Source organism: Mytilus californianus, unplaced genomic scaffold (genome assembly GCF_021869535.1).
Source record: "Mytilus californianus isolate M0D057914Y unplaced genomic scaffold, xbMytCali1.0.p SCAF_1, whole genome shotgun sequence".
NCBI classification, from domain to species: domain Eukaryota; kingdom Metazoa; phylum Mollusca; class Bivalvia; order Mytilida; family Mytilidae; genus Mytilus; species Mytilus californianus.
Window position 1 is genome coordinate 62,101,297 of NW_026262581.1, and position 27,293 is coordinate 62,128,589.

Sequence of the window (27,293 nt, forward strand, 5' to 3'; positions counted from 1 at the left end):
AGCAGGCCGGGAATAGAACCAATGACCTCTAGCACTCCAGGCAAACATGCTACAACAGGACCACAGAGGCAGTTTGTGGAGATAGTATTCTTGTTTTTACAAGGGGGTTGAAGAGAAACAACTAAGATTGGGAAAAGACATTGGTTCTAACCCTTCGTCAATAATGACATAGTTGAATGTGAAGCAAGACGACTTAGATCAGAAAAGGATATCTTTCAAGACCTGGGACTAAAACAGAAACAGGTTTAAGAATACAGGTAGCAGGAGGAATTCCCATTGATTAGTAATTTAATATGTTAATTAAATTGTTATTCTTTATCATGACACAACAATAACTTGGTAGAAAGACAACAAAATCAAATTTGATCTTTTTTTAATATGTATTGTATGATCAATGTATAAAACTACATGTACATCACAACATAATATCAAAAATTTAAAAAAAAGAGTATATTGTATTACATTAAATAGTTAAATTATGCCAAAAGTTTTTAAAAAAGTAGAATGATTTCATTGTGATGACAAAAATGATCTTGAATAGTATTTGTTGATCGACAAACAGAATGCATATTATTAGCATTTTCACCCTGAGATGATACCGATACTCAAATCCATGGTACAATTCTCTTTGCATAACTATGCAATACATATACGATACAAAACTGAAAGATAATTTAAATTCCAATGTAGATTAACAGAAAATATCTGAGATTTGATTGCACAAAATTGAACTTGTCCCTAAAAAACCAAAAAATTTCATATAAAAATCACTACACTCATTAAGACTACATATAAAAAATCTTCTTCTGTTGATGTGGCCTATTTGAAATCAATTAGTTCTACATCAAACTTCAGCACAGCATTTGGAGGTATAGTGGTATCAGTTAAGAAAAAATTGACATAGGTATCATCTATTAAGTACTGTCGGTAATGATTTAGATGTATATTATACCCGGTATATATTAATAAAGCAAAACAAATCAGTTGTCAGTTGATGTAGCTGACCTTGGAAACAGCTCTTCCAAGTTTTTCTAGGCAGGGCAGACAGAAACTGTGCTGTTTATTATTGTCTAGCCATGGACCTCCATGAGACACCTACATGTATTAAATTATGTTTTTTTTGTATGCAATTAATGATTGCTAAATCTACCATAAGGCTATACGTCAATAGATGTTTATATGGATCTGTCCAAGAATAGTTGTCAAACAAAATCTCATTTGTAACAAATAGAAATTGAATGCGACAACGAGGAGGGTTTTTAAAGACATTGAGTACCAATGAGGGTCTTGCAGAGTCAGTATTTGAATGCAACTAAATATCAAATAGCATCCAATTATTGAATATACCTAAGACAAGAACAAATATGTTTAAAAGTCTTTTGCCTTTTTAGGTCCAATTAAATGGATAAGCTTCCATAATTTCTCTGTAACAAGTCAATTATAAATACTTTTAAATCTAGTTGTTTTAAGACTTACTGGATAATCTAGAAATTATCAAAACAATGTATTTAATTTTATTTTTAAATTCTAATGTATTACAAATGTATCTTAAATGTAATTTCTATTGTTTTTCACTTGATTTTTGTCAATATATTTGACTGAATAATCCATGATTTGTTGTCTTCTCAAACGACACAAAATCCTATTTCTAGAATTAGCATGTTGTTTTCCGCCCCCTAATTTTAGGAAGATTTGTATACTCTCAAAAATAATACATCCTAACATGTATTTAAGATCTGAATAATATTACATACAAAGCAACATTTGAGTATGAAAGATGCTTTGTTATAAGTTAATTTTAAAGGATATACTCCTGCAGCACCTTTGTCTCCATAAGCATAATCAGGTGAACAAGTCAGCATGGCTCGCTCTCCTTTACTCATCTGTAAATATATATATGTCATGATAAATTATATAGTTCACATTTTAAACAAGTCAGTCAATATTTTATTTCATGGAAAAATAAACATGATAAATGGGGAATGAGTCCATGGGACACAGATGATGCCCCCGCTTGAATATAACTTTATAAAGGGCCATTAACTCAAGAACTGTAAAAGTGACACTACCCAAAATTTGAACTTGATCTGAGTTTGTGGAAATAAGCATTGTTTATAAGTTTCATAACATTAAGTTGAAGTAAACTTAAATTAGATTGATTGATTGATTGTTGGTTGCTTAACGTCCAGTGCACTTAAATTAGAGAACAGAAACGAAAAAATTCAGCAATTTTACCATTTTTAAAGGGCATAACTCTAGAATGGTAAAAGTGATGCCAACAAAATTCAAACTTGATCTGTGTATTGTGGTAATTAGCATTGTGCATAAGTTTCATAACATTTGGTTGAGGCAAACTAAAGTTAGAGAACAAAACTTAACAGTTTCTGTTTGCATTTTGCAAGAGCAAGTAGCTCATTAGCTTCAAAGTTTAAAGAGTCTAAGGTGGCTAAAAAGGACAAAGGTCTAAATTTTAGACTATTGTTTAACTGTCCTTGTTTTAAGAAGTTTTATCCTCAGAAAATATATAATAAAATGCTCCGCTGGGGCGCAGCTTGATACGACCGCAGAGGTCGAACCCTGAACAGTTGGGGCAAGTATGAACACAACATTCAAGCTTGATACAGCACTGAATTTGGATTGTAATTAAATATTTGACACAGCATAGGTTTCTGACACAGAATGAAAGTGGTCTAAGAACTTAAATTTTTTTAATTTACCTATTCAAACCATATGATTATTATTTGCTTTTATATATAAATCAGAAAATAACCAATTTAAAATGGAAAATTCTAAAGAAAAAAAAGGAAAAAAAAATCCCCCCCCCCAAATTTTTTGAATCCCCTTATGATTCATCACCCCCAAACTCAATCCCAGCCTTCCCTTTGTGGTATGGTAACTTGCAGTACAATTTCAGAGAGATCCATACACTTGAACACAAGTTATTGTCTGGAAACTAGAAAATGCGTTTTTTGGCCCCTTTTTGGCCCCAAATTCCTAAGCGTTTAGGGCAATTACCCCCAAACTCAAAACCCAGTTTTCCCTTTGTGATATGGAACCTTGCAGTACAATTTCATAAAGATCCATACACTTACACACAAGTTATTGTCCTGAAACTAGAAAAATGCTTGTTTTTTGCCCTTTTATGGCCCCTAATTCTTAAAATTTTGATGGAATTACCCCCAAAATCAATCCCAGCCTTTCCTTTGTGGTATGGTACCTTGTAGTACAATTTCAGAGAGATCCATACACTTGAACACAAGTTAATGTCTGGAAACTAGAAAAATGCTTATTTTTGGCCCCTTATTCCTAAGCTTTTTGGTCAATTACCCCCAAACTCAATTCCAGCTTTCCCTTTGTGATATGGAACCTTGTAGTACAATTTCATAAAGATCCATACCCTTACACACAAGTTATTGTCATGAAACTAGAAAAATGCTTTTTTTTTGCCCCTTTTTGGCCCCTAATTCCTAAAATTTGGAGGCAATTACCCCCAAAATCAATCCCAGCATTCCCTTTGTGATATGGAACCTTGTGATACAATGTCAGAGAGATCCATACACTAACACACAAGTTATTGTCATGAAACTAGAAAAAAGCTTGTTTTTTGCCCCTTTTTGGCCCCTTATTCCTAAAATTTCGAGGCAATTACCCCCAAAATCAATCCCAGCATTCCCTTTGTGATATGGAACCTTGTGGTACAATGTCAGAGAGATCCATACACTTACACACAAGTTATGTCTGGAAGTTACAAAAATGCTTATTTTTGGCCCCTTTTTGGCCCCTAATTCCTTAACGGTTGGTACCATAACCCCCAAAATCAATCCTCACCTTCCTTTTGTGATATTGAAATTTATGGTAAAATTTCATTGAGATCCATTCACTTAAACTAAAGTTAGAGTGCGAAAACTAACGTGTCTTCAGACGACGATGACGACACCAACGTCATACCAATATACGACCACAAAATTTTTTTTGCGGTCATAGAAAAATCACAAGAAGTTAAAGGGTAGGAAAAAATGCAAATTTTTAACATTAAATGTTGAATTCTAATTTCATCTTATTTTGATAATTTTTTTATAGAAACAAGAATGTTGACAATAAAATGCCAATGAGTCGTGTAATAATAAAACAATATCATACAAACCTGAGCTACTCCTTCATCCCATCCTACAAAAATAATAAGGTAGAATTAGTCATTTTATTTTATAAACAAAAGCATTGTCATTTATGTTTGTTACAGTTGTTTAACAAATGTATCCTTTTCCCTCCAGTGAAAGTGTCTCGATACAACCTTCTCTTTATGGTTGTGTATGAAGAAATGAAAATTTATTTAAGAAAGCAACAACAAAAAATAAAACAAATTGAATAACTACTATTGTAAAGCTTTATTCCATTCCCCCAGGGATCAAAATTAACAGGCCTAGAATAATTGTAGATGAAAGAACCTTAGTGAGCACGCTCACATACCCCACGTCCCCACATTATCATTGAAGAAATAAAATAAGTGCAAGAAAAAAAATTGTATCAGAAAAAAAAATTGAATCATAATTTCCTGTCAATATGCACATCTACATAGTATGTCCTTATTATCTACATAGTTTCATGAAATTCTGTTGTGTGGTTTGAGAGGAGTTGCGATGACAAAAGGTTTCAGTAGTATATTGGGCAAATAAGTTCAAAGGGGCGTAACTCCTGGGAAAAAAATTGAATCGTAATTTCCTGTCGATATGCACATCTACGTAGTATGTCCTTAATATCTGAAAAGGTTTCATGAAATTCTGTTGTGTGGTTTGAGAGGAGTTGCGATGACAAACTGTTGCAGTAGTACATTAAAGTAAAAAAGTTCAAAGGGGCGTAACTCCTAGAAAAACAATTAAATCGCAATTTCCTGTCGATATGCACAACTACATAGTATGTCCTTATTATCTAAAAAGGTTTCGTGAAATTCTGTTGGGTGGTTTGAGAGGAGTTGCGATGACAAGAAACAGGACTGACGAACAGATAGACTGACGGACGGGTCAAAAACATTATACCCTCCGCAACCCGTTGCGTGGGGTATAAAAGCACTATAATCATAAATGGCTTACCTCTGATTACTTGTCCTACGCCAAGTTTGAACTCAAAAGGCTTTCCTCTATCTCTTGATGAATCGAATTTCTTGCCATTAGTCAGTGTTCCTGTAATATTTATATTAAAGTTTTACATTTACATTTTATTGTGCAGAAAAGAAAGAAAGTAGGGACATGTGTACCTGAAAACATGTAATGTCCAGCAGGTCTAGATATCCTTTCACAAAATATCACAAGTAAAATACATAGGTCCTGATTACTTCGATCAGTATAACTCAATATCAATTTACTTTTAACATTTTAGTGGAAATAGTTTCTAGCCAATTGCATTGCAAAATTAGATAAATAGTCTGACTTGAGAGCACCCGCGACCCACATAAATGTCTACATATGTGCTAACTCCTCTTTCCCTTAAAGTTAACAACTAGCTGCATATGAAATATTTCTCCATATGGTCATTTTTCAAGTGATGTCAACCTATAACAACACTAAATATGACCAATTGAAATTTATGTTTTGATAATACTATACTTATAGCACTAGCAGTTACAGCAATTAAATTGATTTACATAAAATATCAATGTTTACAGTTTTTCTTATTATGTACATGTACTGTCATGACTGTCTGCAGAGAAAAATAAAATGCTCCGCTGGGCGCAGCTTGATACGACCACAGAGGTCGAACCCTGAACAGTTGGGGCAAGTATGGACACAACATTCAAGCTTGATACAGCACTGAATTTGGATTGTGATTAAATATTTGACACAGCATAGGTTTCTGACACAGAATGAATGTGGTCTAAGAACTTAAAATTTTTAATTTACCTATTCGAACCATATCATTATTATTTGCTTTTATATATAAATCAGAAATAACCAATTTAAAATGGAAAATTTTTAAGAAAAAAAAAAGGAAAAAAATCCCCTCCCCCAAATTTTTTTAAACCCCCTTATGATTCATCACCCCCAAACTCAATCCCAGCCTTCCTTTTGTGGTATGGTACATGTACCTTGCAGTACAATTTCATAGAGATCCATAAACTTGAACACAAGTTATTGTCTGGAAACTAGAAAAATGCTTGATTTTTGGCCCCTTTTTGGCCTCATATTCCTAAACATTTAGGGCAATTACCCCCAAACTCAAACCCAGCTTTCCCTGTGTGATAAGGAACCTTGTAGTACAATTTCATAAAGATCCATTCACTTACACACAAGTTATTGTCCTGAAACTAGAAAAACGCTTATTTTTTTGCCCCTTTTTGGCCCCTAATTCCTTAAATTTTGAGGCAATAACCCCCATAATCAATCCCAGCCTTCCCTTTGTGGTATGGTACCTTGCAGTACAATTTCAGAGAGATCCATACACTTGAACACAAGTTATTGTCTGGAAACTAGAAAAATGCTTATTTTTGGCCCCTTTTTTGCCCTTATTCTTAAAGGTTTTGGGCAATTATCCCCAAACTCAAACCAAGCTTTCCCTTTGTGATATGGAACCTAGTAGTACAATTTCAGAAAGATCCATAGACTTACACACAAGTTATTGTCATGAAACTAGAAAAATGCTTGTTTTTTGCCCCTTTTTTGGCCCCTAATTCCTAAAATTTTGAGGCAATTACCCCCAAAATCAATCCAAACATTCCCTTTGTGATATGGAACCTTGTAGTACAATTTCAGAGAGATCCATACACTTGAACACAAGTTATTGTCTTGAAACTAGAAAAATTCTTATTTTTGGCCCCTTATTCCTAAACGTTTTGGGCAATTACCCCTAAACTCAATACCAGCTTTCCCTTTGTGATATGGAACCTTGTAGTACAATTTCAGAAAGATCCATAGACTTACACACAAGTTATTGTCATGAAACTAGAATAAAATGCTTCGCTAGGGCGCAGCTTGATACGACCGCAGAGGTCGAACCCTGAACAGTTGGGGCAAGTATGGACACAACATTCAAGCTTGATACAGCTCTGAATTTGGATTGTTATTAAATATTTGACACAGCATAGGTTTCTGACACAGAAAGAATGTGGTCTAAGAACTTGAATTTTTTTAATTTACCTATTATGGTCCAATGTCCAAAATCAAAATACATGGTTAGATTCAGCATATCAAAGAACCCCATATATTCAATTTTTGTTAAAATCAAACAAAGTTTAATTTTGGACCCCAACTTGGACCAACTTGAAAACTGGGCCCATAATCAAAAATCTAAACACATGTTTAGATTCAGCATATCAAAGAACCCCAAGAATTCAATTTTTGCTAAAATCAAACAAAGTTTAATTTTGGACCCTTTGGACCTTAATGAAGACCAATTTAAAAAACGGGACTTATAATTAAAAATCTAAATATACGGTTAGATTTGGAATATCAAAGAACCCTAATAATTCAATTTTTGATGAAATCAAACAAAGTTTAATTTTGGACCCTTTTGACCTCAATATGAACCAATTTGATAGCGGGGCCCACAAATAAAAAAATCTTAATTCATGGTTAGATTCAGCATATCAAAGAACCCCATATATTCAATTTTTGTTGAAATCAAAAAAAGTTTAATTTTGGACCCCAACTTAGACCAACTTGAAAACTGGGCCCATAATCAAAAATCTAAACACATGTTTAGATTCAGCATATCAAAGAACCCCATATATTCAATTTTTGTTGAAATCAAACAAAGTTTAAATACTGGACCCTATCTTGGACCAACTTGAAAACTGGGCCCATAATCAAAAATCTAAACACATGTTTAGATTCAGCATATCAAAGAACCCCAAGAATTCAATTTTTGCTAAAATCAAACTAAGTTTAATTTTGGACCCTTTGGACCTTAATGTAGACCAATTTAAAAAACGGGACCCAAAATTAAAAATCTAAATACACGGTTAGAATTGGAATATCAAAGAACCCTAATAATTCAATTTTAGATTAAATCAAACAAAGTTTAATTTTGGACCCTTTTGACCTCAATATGAACCAATTTGATAATGGGGTCCACAAATAAAAAATCTAAATACATGGTTAGATTCAGCATATCAAAGAACCCCATATATTCAATTTTTGTTGAAATCAAACAAAGTTTAATTTTGGACCCCAATTTGGACCAACTTGAAAACTGGACCAAAAATCAAAAATCTAAATACATGTTTAGATTCAGCATATCAAAGAACCTCATATATTCATTTTTTGCTAAAATCAAACAAAGTTTAATTTTGGACCCTTTGGACCTTAATGTAGACCAATTTGAAAACTGGACCCAACATTAAAAATCTAAATACACGGTTAGATTCGGCATAACAAATAAATAAATGTGATCAAAGATTTTACAAATCTAATGCGCCATACTGTGCAATTAAAGATTACTTCTTAAAATTTTTCAATATTTGAAATTTGAAAAAAAAATATTTGAAGAATAATTCTTTTTAATTCCTGAAATCTGAAATGAGAAAAAATTGACCCCCCACAATTTCTTTTTATCCCCCCCCCCCCCCTTTTTCCCCAAAAAAATTCTTTCCCTCAAGATATGGTCATAATCTCAATTCAAATTTCCAATGGAGTTGGCAACCATAATTACCCATTTAAATTTACCATAGTGCTAACTTAATCTATTTTATAATAGAATTAAAAATATAGTGTCAAATCTTTCATATGGATTTTTTTGTAAAAAAAAAAGATGCAACATTTGCAAATATTTTTACTGGTCTTCCTTTATAAATATGCATTTCTTTAAACATAATTTAAAAGCAGTGTAAGGGAAGTAACCAAAACGTTGTATTTGGATTACCTCCCTTACACTGTTTTAAATTATCTTTATTGTTCATTAACCATTACTTTATACATAATTTAAAAGCAGTGTAAGGGAGATAATTTCAATGATGTATTTGATTTATCTCCCTTACACTGCTTTAAATTATGTTTTGTACTAAAGTATTTGTCCATTAACCAGGACAACCTTGTTTTTCCCCCTTTTTTGCCCCTAATTCCTAAACGGTTTGAGCCATAAACCCCCAAAGCAAATCCTAACCATCCCTTTGTGGTATGGAAACTTGTAGTATAATTTCAGAGAAATCCATACACCGTTCCACAGTTATTGTCTGGAAACTAGAAAATGCTTATTTTTAGCCCCTATTTGGCCCCTAATTCCTTAACTGTTGGTACCATAACCCCCAAAATCAATCCCAACCTTCCTTTTATGGTATTTAACCTTATGGTCAAATTTCAAAAAGATCCATTCACTTAAACTAAAGTTAGAGTGCGAAAACCAATGTGTCTTCGGACGACGACGACACCAACGTCATACCAATATACGACCACAAAATTTTTTTGCGGTCGTATAAAAATGCTTGTTTTTTGCCCCTTTTTTGGCCCCTAATTCCTAAAATTTTGAGGCAATAACCCCCAAAATCAATCCAAACATTCCCTTTATGATATGGAACCTTGCAGTACACTTTCAGAGAGATCCATACATTGAACACAAGTTATTGTCATGAAACTAGTAAAGCTTGTTTTTTTACCCTTTTTTGGCCCCTAATTCCTGAAATTTTGAGGCAATTACCCCCAAAATCAATCCAAGCATTCCCTTTGTGATATGGAACCTTGTGGTACAATGTCAGAGAGATCCATACACTAACACACAAGTTATGTCTGGAAGTTACAATAAAATGCTCCGCAGGGCGCAGCTTGATACGACCGCAGAGGTCGAACCCTGAACAGTTGGGGGAAGAACGGACACAACATTCAAGCTTGATACAGCTTTGGATTTGGATTGTGATTAAATATTTGACACAGCATAGGTTTCTAACACAGATTGAATGTGGTCTAAGAACTTAAAAATTTTAAATTGGACATTCACCTATTATGGTCCAATATCCAAAATCTAAATACATGGTTAGATTCAGCATATCAAAGAACCCCAAGAATTCAATTTTTGATGAAATCAAACAAAGTTTAATTTTGGACCCTTTTGACCTCAATGTGGACTAAGTTGATAACGGGGCCCAAAAATCAAAATACATGGTTAGATTCAGCATATCAAAGAACCCCATATATTCAATTTTTGTTGAAATCAAACAAAGTTTGATTTTGGACCCCGATTTGGACCAACTTGAAAACTGGGCCCATAATCAAAAATCTAAATACATGTTTAGATTCAGCATATCAAAGAACCCTAAGAATTCAATTTTTGTTAAAATCAAACTAAGTTTAATTTTGGACCCTTTGGATCTTAATGTAGACCAATTTGAAAACGGAACCAAAAATTAAGCATCTAAATACACGGTTAGATTCGGCATATCAAAGAACCCCAATAATTCAATTTTTGATGAAATCAAACAAAGTTTAATTTTGGACCCTTTTGACCTCAATGTGGACAAAGTTGATAACGGGGCCCAAAAATCAAAAATCTAAATACATGGTTAGATTCAGCATATCAAAGAACCCCATATATTCAATTTTTGTTGAAATCAAACAAAGTTTAATTTTAGACCCCGATTTGGACCAACTTGAAAACTGGGCCCATAATAAAAAATCTAAATACATGTTTAGATTCAGCATATCAAAGAACCCTAAGAATTCAATTTTTGTTAAAATCAAACTAAGTTTAATTTTGGACCCTTTGGACCTTAATGTAGACCAATTTGAAAACGGAACCAAAATTTAAGAATCTAAATACACAGTTAGATTCGACATATCAAAGAACCCCAATAATTCAATTTTTGATGAAATCAAACAAAGTTTAATTTTGGACCCTTTGGACCTTAATGTGGACCAATTTAAAAACGGGGCCCAAAATCCAAAAACTAAATACACGGTTAGATTCAGCATATTAAAGAACCCCATGAAATCAAGAACAAGAGTGCACACGCTGAAATGTCTCGCCTTCTTTACTAATCATTGATATTATGTTGATAGTCCTAAATATAAAGCTTTATTACAACTGTCACATAAACTTAACATTAACCAAGTAAACTAAACATTGACCAATGAACCATGAAAATGAGGTCAAGGTCAGATGAACCATGCTAGGCAGGCATGTACAGCTAACAATTCTTCCATACAACAAATATAGTTGACCTATTGCTTATAGTTTAAGAAAAACAGACGAAAACACAAAAACTTAACACTGAGCAATGAACCTTGAAAATGAGGTCAAGGTCAAATAAAACCTGCGTGACTGACATATAGATCATAAAATATTTCCATACACCAAATATAGTTGAACTATTGCATATAGTATTAGAAAAAAAGACCAAAACTCAAAAACTTAACTTTGACCACTGAACCATGAAAATGAGGTCAAGGTAAGATGACACCTGCCAGCTAGACAAGTACACCTTACAATCATTCCATACACCAAATATAGCTGACCTATTGCATGCAGTATTAGAAAAAAAGACCAAAACTCAAAAACTTAACTTTGACCACTGAACCATGAAAATGAGGTTAAGGTCAGATGACACCTGCCAGCTAGACATGTACACCTTACAATCATTCCATACACCAAATATAGTAGACCTATTGCATACAGTATAAGAAAAACAGACCAAAACACAAAAACTTAACTATAACCACTGAACCATGAAAATGAGGTCAAGGTCAGATGACACCTGCCAGTTGGACATGTACACCTTACAGTCCTTCCATACACCGAATATACTAGAACTATTGCTTATAGTATCTGAGATATGGACTTGACCACGAAAACTTAACCTTGTTCACTGATCCATGAAATGAGGTCGAGGTCAAGTGAAAACTGTCTGACGGGCATGAGGACCTTGCAAGGTACGCACATACCAAATATAGTTATCCTACTACTTATAATAAGAGAGAATTTAACATTACAAAAAATCTGAACTTTTTTTTCAAGTAGTCACTGAACCATGAAAATGAGGTCAAGGACATTGGACATGTGACTGACGGAAACTTCGTAACATGAGGCATCCATATACAAAGTATGAAGCATCCAGGTCTTCCATCTTCTAAAATATAAAGCTTTTAAGAAGTTAGCTAACGCCGCCGCCGCCGCCGCCGTAGCCGCCGCCGCCGCCGCCGGATCGCTATCCCTATGTCGAGCTTTCTGCGACAAAAGTCGCAGGCTCGACAATAAAACCCCATTGAAATTGGTCAAGAAATAAGCAATTTATAGGAAGTATCTTCTTTTGCACAATCCTGTGCTATTAAATATTTCTTGCTATTGCGCAATACTGTACAATTGACAATTTCTTGCTATTGCGCAATATTGTGCTATTGGATATTTCTTGCTATTGCACAATACTGTGCAATTGAAGATTTCTTGCTATTGCGCAATACTGTGCAATTGAAGATTTCTTGCTATTGTGCAATACTGTGCAATTGAAAATTTCTTGCTATTGCACAATACTTATTATATAATAATTTACACATCCTGTTTGGTGTGTATCTCCTACCATATCATTATTATTTGATTTTAAATATAAATCAGAAATAACCAACTTAAAATGGAAAATTTTAAAAGAAACAAAAAAGGAAAAAAAGAAAAAAAAGGAAAAAAAAATAAATCCCCCCCCAAAATTTTTTGAACCCCCATTATGATTCATCACCCCCAAACTCAATCCCAGCCTTCCCTTTGTGGTACGGTACCTTGCAGTACAATTTCAGAGAGATCCATACACTTGAACACAAGTTATTGTCTGGAAACTAGAAAAAAATGTGTTTTTTGGCCCCTTTTTGGCCCCAAATTCCTAAACGTTTAGGGCAATTACCCCCAAACTCAAACCCAGCTTTCCCTTTGTGATATGGAACCTTGTAGTACAATTTCAGAAAGATCCATACACTTACACACAAGTTATTGTCATGAAACTAGAAAAATGCTTGTTTTTTGCCCCTTTTTTGGCCCCTAATTCCTAAAATTTGGAGGCAATTACCCCCAAAATCAATCCCAGCATTCCTTTAGTGATATGGAACCTTGTGGTACAATGTCAGAGAGATCCATACACTAACACACAAGTTATGTCTGGAAGTTACAAAAATGCTTATTTTTGGCCCCTTTTTGGCCCCTAATTCCTTTACTGTTATTACCATAACCCCCAAAATCAATCCCAACCTTCCTTTTGTGGTATTGAACCTTGTGGTAAAATTTCATAAAGATCCATTCACTTAAACTAAAGTTAGAGTGCGAAAACCAATGTGTCTTCGGACGACGCCGACGACGCCGGACGACGACGACGACGCCAACGTCATACCAATATACGACCACAAAAATTTTTTTGCGGCCGTATAAAAATGCTTATTTTTGGCCCCTAATTCCTTAACTGTTGGTACCATAACCCCCAAAATCAATCCCAACCTTTCTTTTGTGGTATTGAACCTTATGGTAAAATTTCATAGAGATCCATTCACTTAAACTAAAGTTAGAGTGCGAAAACCAATGTGTCTTCAGACGACGACGACGACGCCAACGTCATACCAATATACGACCACAAATTTTTTTTGCGGTCGTATAAAAAAAGATTTGTACATTTTTGAACAGCTGCTATAGTAAAACTTATGTATACATTTTCTATAAGTAATCAGCATTTCCAGTGTTGTGATTTCCTTTTTCCTGTCTATTTTCACAGTGCTAAACATCCTTTAATGTTTAAAGAAAGACAACTGCCATTATAATTAGAAATCGCCAAATTGATAATTAAAATATGAAGTTAACAGCTACTTCATATTAAAATCTTTTGAAGGTTAATAAAATATTGGTAACCCACCAGAAGAGACAATGTATACTGCTTAATTAACAGTAAATTTAAATAAAAAATAAAATGCTCCGCAGAGGTCAAACCCTTAACAGTTGGGGCAAGTAAAGCCACAACATTCAAGCTTGATACAGCTCTGAATTTGGATTGTGATTAAATATTTGACACAACATAGAGTTTTGACACAGAATGAATTTGGTCTAAGAACTAAAAAATTTGAAATGGGACATTTACCTATTATAGTCCAATATTCAAAATATAAATACATGGTTGGATTCAGCATATCATAGAATACCAATTACCAAATAATAGTGATCAAATTTTGCTGCATCTCAAAGCTTTTTTCAAACTAGTCTGCATATATTTGCACAAGAGTGTGCTTAATGAAACAAATACAGCAAAATCATAGAACCCCCACACAAAAATTTTAAAAATTCTCAAAATGATTAACTTTTGTTGAGTGATGAATCTGAAAAAGCATCACACGGTATAGCCGACTCATATAAACCCTGAAACCAAATTTCAGAAATCCTTGTAATGTAGTTCCTGAGAAAGATGCAACGAAAAATGTTCATGGGACAGACAGATGGACGGACAGACAGACAGAGATAAAACAGTATAATAATACCCCCACTTTTTTAAATAATAATATAATAATGTATTAAAATCTAAATCTTTATTTATCATGATCCAGATAAAAAGAATTCCTAAATCTATTTATTTTAAGTCTAACCATATTCAATGTCAACAAGGAAAGCTCCCTATTTTCCCCGTCTAAATGACAGGAAGTGAATATCCTGGGCGATAATGTCGTTTAACAATGCCTGGTGTGGTGACCCCTGGAAATCAAACAAAATTTAATTTGGAACCCTTTGGACCTCAATGTGAACCACTTTGATAAACGGGACCCAAATTCCAAAATTCAAATTATGGACCCAAAGTTGGACCAACTTGAAAATTGGGCCCAAAATCAAAAATCTAAATACATGGTTAGATTCATCATATTGAAGAACCCCAAAAATTCAAGACTTTGAATAAAACCTCATTGATATTTCAAGAAATAAGCAATATACCAAGTATTAGAAAAGAATTGTTTTTGGCCCCTTTTTCCTAAAAGATTAGAGCCATATACCCAGGGCTCACGCTAGCAGGCGACTGAGCCGAAAAAGTTGCTTTCCCGTCCGTCACTTCGCTTTGCCTGACCGTCAAAAGTGATTCCACAATAGTCGCTTGCAATCGTTTTCGTCATCGACAATTTCCCCTTTTTACCAAGTCACTGAAACAGCATATTTTTCATTTAAAAGTGAAGAAATTCAGACACTTCCGGTACTTGATACTCGAGATTGTATATATCAAAACATTCTGTTTTTCGGCAAAATAAGTTTGTTACTTCGTTAGAAAGTGATCAAAATTGCCTTTAGTTAATGCTTGATCCATTCATTACATTAAAAGCGTCATATTCCTTTCCAAATTGCTTGTCAAACATTGTTTATTTTCGTAAATTTTCTTCGTCCGCCATTAAAATATTTGTACGATCGGAGGCAGGATTCATCGGAAGCAGACCAGCTATGACCGAAATCTGTATTCTTACTATAATTACAGACGCCTGAATTGAACAGATGACAAAAGAATAATGACCTCAAAAGTGAAAATTACGCGTTCCACACGCATTAACAGACTTTTGGTTAGATCTCCTTGATAAATGTATATATTTCCATGTAAATGCATGGTTTCAATTTATTGTTTAAAGTTGCTTAACTTTGTTAAATTTTATATCTTTTTAATGAAAAACAATGAATTTCATTAAGATGATAAACAGCATAGTTTTTTAATTGCATTTTAATTGATATATGATACTTTCTTATCCTTTTTGATATAAAAAAAAGTTCTTTGTAGTGCTAGATATTTAGTTGGTAGATTCTGACAAGAGGACTAATGTAATTGTGCAACTATAAATGACTATTTAAGACATAAACTGAAACAACTGTTACTTTAATTCAGGGCTTCCAAAACGGTCATATATTCCAGACAAGTCCGATAAATTATATAAATGACTTGTTGTGCTAAGACTGAAACGGTCATTTTAAAATATAGTTTAGAAAAAAAACGGACATTTTAAAATGAAAGAAAAAAATCGAAGTTTATTCGATCTTTTTGAGCTGACCTTTTGCCTTAAACAGCTACACATTTCCGGTCATATAAGTGACATGATTATAATTACTATCAAAACAAACCGTACTATAATACCCTCTCATTACAATCAGGATTAATTAGTTCTCTGACAACTGATTTTACCTGTTCAGGCAACAGGTGAACTATTTTGTACCGGACATTTAACAGTCTAATTATTAAAAGTTATTTTCTTAAAATTCAGCGGTTTGTATCGAATTAATTTTGTCAACAAGATTCAGATTATCAGAAAACATATATAAATATGAACTGATGAAAATTTAAAAAGGTAGCAATAAAGGTTTTAAGAGAAGAATCGTCAGGACCACCGTTGTTTGACTTAGTACACTCGTGCGCATGTGTGCAGGTGTGAGATTCAATTATGCATCCGAATTTTCAAAAATGCTAAAAATATCATTGATACCTATATCTAACGTACTTGTCGAGTCTTTTTCTGTAGAAAAAAACGTGGAAAGATCTACTTTAAAAACTCAATCGTGCTTTGAAACGTACACAGATTTTACGTATCTGTCTCTGGTCCGTGTTTTACCATTGTCAACATCCGGTAAAAGTGCTTTCTAAAAACGAAAGTGAAGTTATTGACAGCGTTATTTTGCACAAATAAAGAGTCTTAGACTGATATTAATACTCTGATGTTGCACACTGCGAATAGTGCACTGCCAATTTATCAGTTAGCGCCAGAACATCGAATTTATATTAAAAATTAAGTCAAATACCGTTTTTGTGTCAATCATAATAATGATAATTCATATGATGTCCAACTGATTACTATGGTTGCCTTTTGTTACTAAGTCTTATGGGATAAAAATCGGGATAAGATAAAAATGTCCGGCTGGCTCAAATACTTTTTGGAAGCCCTGCTTTATTTGACTCTGGTATGAATTGAACACCTATACAAAAATAAATGTGGATAGTGTCCACATGTGGACACAGATGATGCCCCCACTTGCATATCATATAGTTATAAAGGGACATAACTGAAGAACGGTAAAAGTGACGCTACCCAAATTTGAACTTGATCTGAGTTTTGTGGTAATAAGCATTGTGTGTAAGTCTCATAACATTTGGTTGAGGCTTAATTAAAGTAGAGAACAGAAACTAAAAATTCAGCAATTTTTCTATTTGTAAACACGCATAACCCTAGAACAGTTGTGTATAAGTTTTATAACATTTGGTTGAGACGAACTAAAGTTAGAGAACGGAAACGAAAAATTCAGCAATTTTTATGTTTATAAAGGGACATAACTTAAGAATGGAGAAGTGTCACCACCAAATTTCGTACTTAATCTGTATTATGTAGTAATAAGCATTGTGTATAAGTTTCATAACATTTGGTTGAGGCAAACTAAAGTTAGAAAACAGAAACAAAAAATTTGTACTTGATCTTAGTTTTGTTGTAATGAATATTGTGTATATAGGTTTCATAATGTTTGGTTAGGGCAAACTTAAGTTACAGAATGGAAACTAAAAATTTGCAATCTTTCGATTTATAAAGGGGCATAACTCAATAATGGTTAAAGTGACACTACCCAAATTCAACTTGATCTGTGTTTTATCAGTGGAAGTAAAAATTAAACATTGCATTGTATAAAGCATTGATTGTAGTTGATTCAACTATAATCATGGACAAAGGAAGATAACTCCAATTTAAATAAAATGCTTTGCTGAGCGCAGCCTGATACGACCGCAGAGGTCGAACCCTGAACAGTTGGGGCAAATTTGGATATAATATTCAAGCTTGATACTGTCTGAATTTTGATTGTGATCAAATTTTTGACATAATATAGGTTTCTGACACAAACTTAATGTGGTAAAAGATCTTACAAATCTATTGCGCAATACTGTGCAATTGAAGATTACTTCTTGAAACTTTTACAAAATTTGAAATTTGAAAATTTTTGAAAAAAATATGAATTCCTTAAAAAAATTGGAACCCCCCCCTCCCCGCACGACTTTTGGAATCCCCCTTTGAGCATTACCCCAAGACTCTATCCAATTCTTTCCATTGTAGTATATATGGAACCTTGAAGTACAATTTCAGAGAGATCCATACACATCTAACACAAGTTATTGTTTGGAAACTAGAACAATGCATGTTTTTGGCCCTTTTTTGGCCCCTAATTCCTACATGTTTGAGGCAATTACCCCCAAACTCAAACCCAGCCTTCCCTTTGTGATATGGATTCTTATGGTACAATATTAGAGAGATCCATACACTTACACACAAGTTATTGTCCGGAAACTACAAAAATTGTTGTTTTTGGCCCCTTTCAGGCCCTTAATTCCTAAACTGTTTGCCCCATAACCCCTTATATGAATCCCAACCTTCTAATTGTGGTATTAAACATTGTTGTACAATTTCAGAGCAACCGAAATAATTATACACAAGTTATTATCCTAAAACTAGAAAAATGTTTGTTTTGGGCCCCTTTTGGGCACCTAATTCCTAAACGTTTGGGACCATCAACCCCAAAATCAATTCAAACTTTCCTTTTGTGGTATTGAACCTTCTTAAAAAATTTCATAGAGATCCATTAACTTAAACTAAAGTTATTGTCCGGAAACCAACGTGTCTTCGGATGACAACGAGACGACATAGACGATGACATCATACCATTATATGATCCCAAAAAATTTTTGGGGTCGTATAATGACTGGTGTATAAAGGTACTATCTTAAATAGTTTTTGTATGAGGGTACCATTAAATAGCTGGTGAATGAAGGTAACACAGAAATGCTTGTGTATGAAAGTAAATCAGAATAGCTGGTGTAAAGGTAACTCAGAATAGCTGGTGTATGAAGGTTACACAGAACAGCAGCTGTATGAAGGTAACACAGAACAGCTGCACAGATTAGCTGGTGTATGAAGGTTACAAAGAACAACTGCTGTTTGAAGGTAACACAGAATAGCTGGTGTATGAAGGTTACACAGAACAACTGGTGTATGAAGGTAACTCAGAATAGATGGTGTATGAAGGTTAAACAGAACAGCTGCTGTATGAAGGTAACGGACAGAATAGCTGTTGTAAGAAATCCGAAAATTGGAGTTGGACCTAAACACTTGTTAACTATAACTCATGAATATTGGGTAACAAGAAAGTGACTCACTCAGTTGTTTGCTTATCCTCCAGTGCAAATTTTTCATGCAATTATCGAGGATGATGTAACAAAGGGATGGGTCTAGCTTTTGATTTAGAGAGGAAAATATTTGTAAATAGTGTATTATTGAAGGATTGACTTAAGGCAACAAATTGTCCAGACACAACTATTACAAACATATCCAGCACAATAACATGTTTATAAATATGATAAGTATATGAAACCTGCTTGGGGATTTATTAGATTGACAAATTGTGTCCGATTATTAACCTGCTAGTTGACAGGATGTAAAAGTCTGCAGGAGGACATATTACATTCTGCCTTCGAGCTGATCAGTCTAAATGATAAGTGCTAATGGAGAAAAAGCAGCAAATACCAATTCTTAACTCAATTTCACCTGGCCAGATATCAAACTTATGACCTCCACAACTTGAGGAGTCTCAGCACTAAAAATAAAATGCTCCCCTGGGCGCAGCTTGATATGACCACAGAGGTCGACCCTGAACAGTTGGGGCAAGTATGGACACAACATTCAAGCTTGATACAGCACTGAATTTGGATTGTGATTAAATATTTGACACAGCATAGGTTTCTGACACAGAATGAATGTGGTCCAAGAACTTAGAAATTTTTAATTTACCTATTCAAACCATATCATTATTGTTTGCTTTTATATATAAATCAGAAATAACCAATTTAAAATGGAAAATTTTAAAGAAAAGAAAGGAAACCCCCCCGCCCCAAATTTTTTTAACCCCCTTATGATTCATCAATCCCAGCCTTCCCTTTGTGGTATGGTACCTTGCAGTACAATTTCAGAGAGATCCATACACTTGAACACAAGTTATTGTCTGGAAACTAGAAAAATGCTTGTTTTTTGGCCCCTTATTCCTAAACGTTTTGGGCAATTACCCCCAAACTCAATGCCAGCTTTCCCTTTGTGATATGGAACCTTGTAGTACAATTTCATAAAGACCCATACACTTACACACAAGTTATTGTCCTGAAACTAGAAAAATTCTTTTTTTTTTGCCCCTTTTTTACCCCTTATTCCTAAAATTTTGAGGCAATTACCCCCAAATCAATCCCAGCCTTCCCTTTGTGGTATGGTACCTTGCAGTACAATTTCAGAGAGATCAATACACTTGAACTCAAGTTATTGTCTGGAAACTAGAAAAATGCTTATTTTTGGTCCCTTTTTGGCCCCTTATTCCTAAACGTTTTGGGCAATTACCCCCAAACTCAATGCCAGCTTTCCCTTTGTGATATGGAACCTTGTAGTACAATTTCATAAAGATCCATACACTTACACACAAGTTATTGTCATGAAACTAGAAAAATGCTTGTTTTTTGCCCCTTTTTTGGCCCCTAATTCCTAAAATTTGGAGGCAATTACCCCCAAAATCAATCCCAGCATTCCCATTGTGATATGGAACCTTGTGGTACAATGTCAGAGAGATACATACACTAACACACAAGTTATGTCTGGAAGTTACAAAAATGCTTATTTTTGGCCCCTAATTCCTTAACTGTTGGTACCATAACCCCCAAAATCAATCCCAACCATCCTTTTGTGGTATTGAACCTTATGGTAAAATTTCATAGAGATCCATACACTTAAACTAAAGTTAGAGTGCGAAAACTAATGTGCCAACGTCATAGCAATATACAATGTACGACTGCAAAATTTTTTTGCGGTTGTATAAAAATTACTTAATACACATGTATTTAGAAGAAAATAAAAATTTTGCAATTTTTCCATTTATAAAGAGGCATACATTGTAACTCTAGAATGGTTTAAGAGACGCCAACAAAATTCAAACTTAATCTGTGTTTTGTGGTAATAAGCATCGTGTATAAGTTTCATAACATTTGGTTGAGGCAAACTCAAGTCAGAGAACGGAAACCAATTTTGGGATGTACGTACATGTACGTACAGACTGACAAGGGTAAAACTTAATGCCCCCACGGCTATGGCATAAAAAAGGATACATATGGCTCTTTATATTATAGTAAAAACCAAATATTGTAGCGCCGCGAGCGAATGAGTACTTCTCTTTCAAATCTTACCACTTCTCCCTACCACTTTCAAAAAGAGAAGTCACTTCTCCCTATGATTTTGAGGAAGTGTGAGCCCTGTAAACCCCCAAAACCAATCCCAATCTTCCTTTTTAAGATATGGAACCTTGAGGTACAATTTCATAGAAATCCATACACTTATACTCAAGTTATTGTCTGGAAACCAAATGTCTTGGGACAACGTCATACCAGCTAGAGGTACTGAAATTAAGAGTTCACAAACCCAAACCTCTGCCCTAAGCAAATTCCTTGATTTGCTAAAGTGAAACCCAAAAAATAATTTGGATCAAAATTAAAGTAACGAGGTGCACAATGGCACAAAATGGAGATGATTCTGAGAAATTTTCTGATGCGAAGCAAAATAAACATCTACTGACGTGTGTACATGAACAAATATAACAAAGTCCAAGTCATGCCAAAGTTCAAATAGAAGGTGCAAAAGTAAAACAGGTGAGAAAGAGCTGTGAAAGTTTCACAATGTTCTGTTCAGTGGGTCAGGAGTAGCAGCCAGGCTTCTTGAAATGTGCCAGACTGTCTTGACAATTATGCAGTCTGATTGACAAATTCCAAATTTCTGGTAAACAAAAATTGGTAATCTCATATTTTGCAGCCAAAATCAAATAAATTTGACAACTTTCTGCTTCTGTTCCTTCCAAATGAACTTTTTTACACTTGATAAATTAAGAGATAATTAGAGAGCATTTACCTGTATAATGTACTTTTACTGTCTGTCCTTTCTTAGGGTAGTTTGTACCTAAAACAAAAATGTACATGTAGTAGACAAATAAGATAAACGTAGGTACATGTATACTCTTATGATTGTTTGGCCATACTACATGTATTTCATAAAAATCAAAAACTGCAGGATATCATTAATCCATGTCAGACCAAAACTAGAAGTACTATTAGCATAGCTAAAAAATGGACACACTCGCTTACAAGGATTTGGTTTCAAAAACAAACAATGTCATGCTTCTTTGGTAATAAAACTGCCTCTCTGTATTGTATGATAATACACAAGACATTGTGACATGGTATTTTGCTTTAGACATGTTAGATAACACTATAAGTATAATATAAACAGTGGAAAAAAAAAAACAACATTAAAAGGACAAGATAAGTGTTGCGTTATGATGGTCTCGCTGTAAAATCAGAATTTTGAATTTAGCAGGACAACTACATGTATATCAAATTAAATGTTAAGAGTTGAGACAACAACAAAAATTTTCTTTTAATGAAAATGAGAATAAATTCACACCTATATAGGTAATGCATCAGTTAAAATTTCTGCAGAGATTACATTATGTTATTTGTGTTGAAATGTAGTAACTTTAAATAAAACTTTCGTCTTTGTCTTACACATATCGACTCGTATTATGTTTTCGACCGTCTTACGTTTTCGACCTAATTCTACTTTCACTTCCTGTATGCTGCGCATGCCCGTGTGACGTCACATTTGGCTGCTATATTTAGTAATAATAGCAAATAATACCACGTGTGATGAAGATATTTCAAGTAAAGTTATTATAATTAAGTATTTACGTTATTTTATTTGATATCACATTTTTGTACCTTTTCACTAATACTATTTTTACCTTCCACAAGAATCTATCAAAAATAAACAAATATTCTAGAAATATGGCCGAGGATTTTAGCATGTGAAGTTAACATCAAGGTCATTACGTCACATGACTGTCATGTGGTTAGTTGTAATACTTAAAGTTATTTTTTATACGGAAATGTGGATGATCCTCACAGCTTTTTGCTGAAAAAAATAAAATATCAATTAATTTTAATTCACAGAAACAGCAGTCTGTCAGGGGAGATTACAGGCAATACTCACCAACCTCACTTCACAATGCCTTCACTAAAGTATATTGAACAGAAACATGACTGTATACAAGGTTCTACAAAGTTTCCAAAGTGCCTCATGTGAAATGTGTACAACTAGTCAAATAAAGATATCAAAATAATATTTTATATCTTATAGTTGTATATTGTCACCATTTAATTCATTAAGTCATAAGTTTAATCGCCTCTAAAACTTCAAATAACTTGATATAAACATTGGCATCAAATTATAACCAATTCCGGATTTGTACGACATGTCATTTCTGACTTTGGACCCGTTTCTTAGATAGGTCGAAAACACAAGACGCTAGTTTTTGTCAACAAAGGTGCCATCGATCTAATGATCTCAAATAAATAAATATTTAAGATCAAAATATATTTTAGATACAATTATTTAATGTAAAAGTATACTAGTGACTCTAAAAAATATTAGGCATGTATATGTTCAAACATATAAAAGGGGAAATATGTATATGTAAGAGAATGATAATCCTTCTCTTCATGAATAAGTACGAGCGTTAGCGAGTACTTATCATGAAGTAAGGGATTATCATTCTCTTACAAACTTAGAATATTGTAAAGTGCTCAAGGCTCAAATGATCTATTCAAGAATTAGTTTCATTGTCAGTGCAATGTTTATAATTGATGCATGACTTCCTTTTTCGGCATGTCATTTATGGATTAGTTTTAGTGATGTGAGGACTTTCGTATCATTTGGGAAATTTTTTTTTTTAAAATGCGTTATAGATATTAGGTGACACAACAGTAGAAAGAAAAGGTAGGAATTGTACATTGTATGTTTCCTGATTGTGAGTATGAATTTAAATCATGTAATATTTTAGTGAAGAATTATCCTTTTTTTATTTACAGTTTAAATCAATTAATACATTTGAGTTACAACTAAATTTTATTTCACTGCCAATAATTTGATCCGGCTTTTTACATCAAATACTGTTTCATTATGTCAGGGAAATGTTCAAAAATAATGCCCTTAAAAGTTTTTAATATGTTAAAAATTAAATTCCTGTTTTTTTTATCGGAATACATGTATTGGAAATAACTATTCTCCCCAACCGCTGATCAAGTAATCAAAGTTTTGGAAAGCTTGATTTAGATCATTTTTTTTCTGAAAGATTTTTTTTCTTTTTTTTTTTTTGCATTGCTTTGGTATTGTTTATTTTATAGTAATTTGAAGTTAATAATATTTTCATAATAACATTGACGGTACCAATTTTACTGCACCAGTAAACCTCAACTTATTTTGAGATTTTTGTTAGTTTCACAATTCAACTTTTAGTCAGTTTCAATCACTGTGTGATATAAAATCCTTTCAATCTGATAAATGTGCTTCAGGGCAGTTGTAACTCATTTATAGAAACTCTTTGTTTTGAACTGTAAATAGACCCAAATAATAGGATAAAATTATCCCTTACTAAGAACATGATTTACATTACTTTTTCACAATTAAGAGGCATCCAATCCTGCAATTTCATTGGTCAAGAGTACTTTGCTATATTCTAATGATATACATTTGTATATGTAAGTAGGTCGAAAACACAATACACGAGGATACAGATACATACATGTAGAATGGAAATAGAGTTACGGTTCTTGATATCATTCTTTTAAAACACAGCTATCCGTAGCTATTTCATGTTAAAATACTTGTATTTTTCATATTTGAAAGGATATGTTTAATGGTTATTTTTAAGTGATCAGGACTTCTTGTGTTTTTGAGTCTGTTTATAAATTATGCAAACTGAAATATCCAAAATTACCAAAGGGAGATAATCTTGATAGCTATAAGCTTATATATCCCGATTGCTCCAATTGTAGACCAAGTTAACATGTTAAAGGACCCCCCGTTCGAGCATCCGTAATCATTTCCTGAAGAAAAAACCAAATAAGCCCGAACCGGCTAGGATCAACCAAGGCCCACGTGCTCCAAATCAATTGTTACGTTCAAACACCATTGTATCCTATAACTTGCGTAATTCAAATTGGAGATTTTCACACAATAACTTTACCATCTCCAGGTGTAGTTGTTGCAACTTCTACTCCCATTTTTGTGCTGCAGTGCGGTCTTCCTATAATATGTCGCTGGCACCGTTAGTGATCTACTGATATCCTAAGCATACCCCACGTGGTTTCTATTGGGATGAAATGCATTAAAAAATTAGTGAAACCAGGAACCAGTTTAAAATAAAATTGAATAAATGGGAGAGTTCGTTTTTGTAATTTACTCATTTCCATTTCAGGGGCCGGGAAATCGACTTTCCCTATACTATACATATTCAAATACAAGTGTTACAAGTATTAGCTTTTCAAATACTTGTATAACTTTAGGGGTAGAAATGCGTTTCTATTTTAAACTTCTGGTATTCCACCATATATATTTAGGACTTTAAAGGGGCATCGCGGATTAGCTCACGGTCAAATTCATGTTCACTGATTTGACTCAAATTGATTTATAACATAATGAAACGTATATCCAAATTAAAAAAAGTCTAAAATAAACAATTTACGATGCATGGATTCGATAGTATGTATCAGAATTCCGTGTGTATTTTAGTCTAGACGCCATCTAATTAACCATCGAGGTCAGTAACATTCGAAGACTGCCGACGGTCATATAACCCGACTTAAAGATAAATATAGATATAAATAGATACCGAACACGTGCAGTTGGATTTTTCTATGTCTGTTTGATTTAATGTTTAAGGTTAAAATATAAGAATGAGTTTTTGTTGATCGAATCAGTCAACAAAATAGTTTACCCTTGTTTCACTTTCAATGTTGATATTCTTTTCCTCAGTTTTAATAGCTGAACACGCCTAGTTTATGCGTAACCCATCTCTATAGTTATATAAGGGGTTAACTTAAAGGTCACATGAATACAGGTTCAATGAGGTCGAATTATTCACTTGCAAGTGAATAATTCATCGGCGATGTTTCTGCTTATATTGACAAAATTGAACCAAACTGGCTGCTAAAAGCGAATTATTAATTCACTGTTTCACTTTCATTAATGATTGAACAAACAAAAAATCATATTTTATTTTTTATTTTGTATATCTCGTAGCTAATGCCCCTGTAAAGGTTGACTTAAAACCTGTTCAGGTGAGGGGGTTGTCTATTCATACTCTATTACTATACAGTCCTCATCTTTTTGTTGTTTAAAATCTTTTTCCTTTGATTTAACTTTAGTATGACGTCCATTTTCACTGAACTAGTACACATTTTTGTTTAGGGGCCAGCTGAAGCCCGCCTCCAGGTGCGGGATTTTCTCGCTGTGTTGAAGACTCATTGGTGGCCTTCGGCTGTTTTCACCCTCTTCGGTCGGGTTGTTGTCTCTTTGACATATTCCCCATTTCCATTTTCAATTTTATTTGATATGTATTAGTTCTATTGTTGCTCAAAATTGCCTTTTTTTCAAGAACTCCCATTGGCAAATATGAGAAAATTATGATATGGTCATTCAGATATTTGTTTTTTACGATTAGTATTCTTTAGATAATTCAAAGCGATTTCTTGGAAGTTTCCTTAATTTATTTTCATATTAGAGAATATCGGAGTTTACTATATTTGCGTTATTTTTCTACTCATAACAGTCACGTATAAGTAGCATATCAAAAATATTGAATTGAAGTAGATAATAAAATTGAGAATTGAAATGGGGAATATGTCAAAGAGACAACAACCCGACCAAAGAGCAGAAAACAGCCGAAGGCCACTAATGGGTCTTCAACGCAGCGAGAAAATCCCGCACCCGGAGGTGGTCCTCAGCGGGTCCCTAAATACAATTGTGTACTAGTTCACTGAAAATGGACGTCACACTAAACTCCAAAACATATAAAATGAACTAAAATTAAAAAAACATACAAGACTTACAAAGGCTAGAGGCTCCTGACTTGGGACAGGCGCAAAAATGCGGCGGGGTTAAACATGTTTTGTGAGATCTCAACCCTCCCCCTATACCTCTAGCCAATGTAGAATAAAGAAACACATAGCAATACGCACAGTAAAACTCAGTTCAAAAGAAGTCCGAGTCCGATGTCAGAATAGGTAACAAAAGAAACTAAGCAAAATGACAATGATACATAAATGAACAAAGGACTACTAGCAGTTACTGACATGCCAGCTCCAGACCCCAATTAAACTGATTGAAAGATTATGTCTTCATCATATGAAAATCAAGTACAATCCCTCCCGTAAGGGGTTTAGTATCATACCATCATAAAATATATGAGGAGAATATAACCCGTATCATGCCAATTACCGGTTTTAG

At 33.8% G+C, this 27,293-nt stretch overlaps 1 protein-coding gene and 1 long non-coding RNA gene across 2 annotated transcripts; one reads left to right on the forward strand and one right to left on the reverse strand.

Annotated features, from left to right (window-relative positions):
* Positions 1–356: 356 nt before the first annotated feature.
* Positions 357–25,188, reverse strand: LOC127705896 (peptidyl-prolyl cis-trans isomerase Fkbp12-like). Its single transcript, XM_052210263.1, has 6 exons — positions 25,033–25,188; positions 21,861–21,908; positions 5,088–5,177; positions 4,145–4,167; positions 1,810–1,883; positions 357–874 (listed from the first exon to the last, which is right to left on the reverse strand). The coding sequence occupies exons 1-6, from the start codon at positions 25,067–25,069 to the stop codon at positions 820–822; spliced, it is 327 nt and encodes a 108-aa protein (XP_052066223.1). The 5' UTR covers positions 25,070–25,188; the 3' UTR covers positions 357–819.
* Positions 2,434–13,960, forward strand: LOC127705920 (uncharacterized). The gene is made up of 2 exons (XR_007984117.1): positions 2,434–2,569; positions 13,866–13,960. It is a non-coding gene; the product is annotated as an uncharacterized LOC127705920 (long non-coding RNA).
* Positions 25,189–27,293: the final 2,105 nt, after the last annotated feature.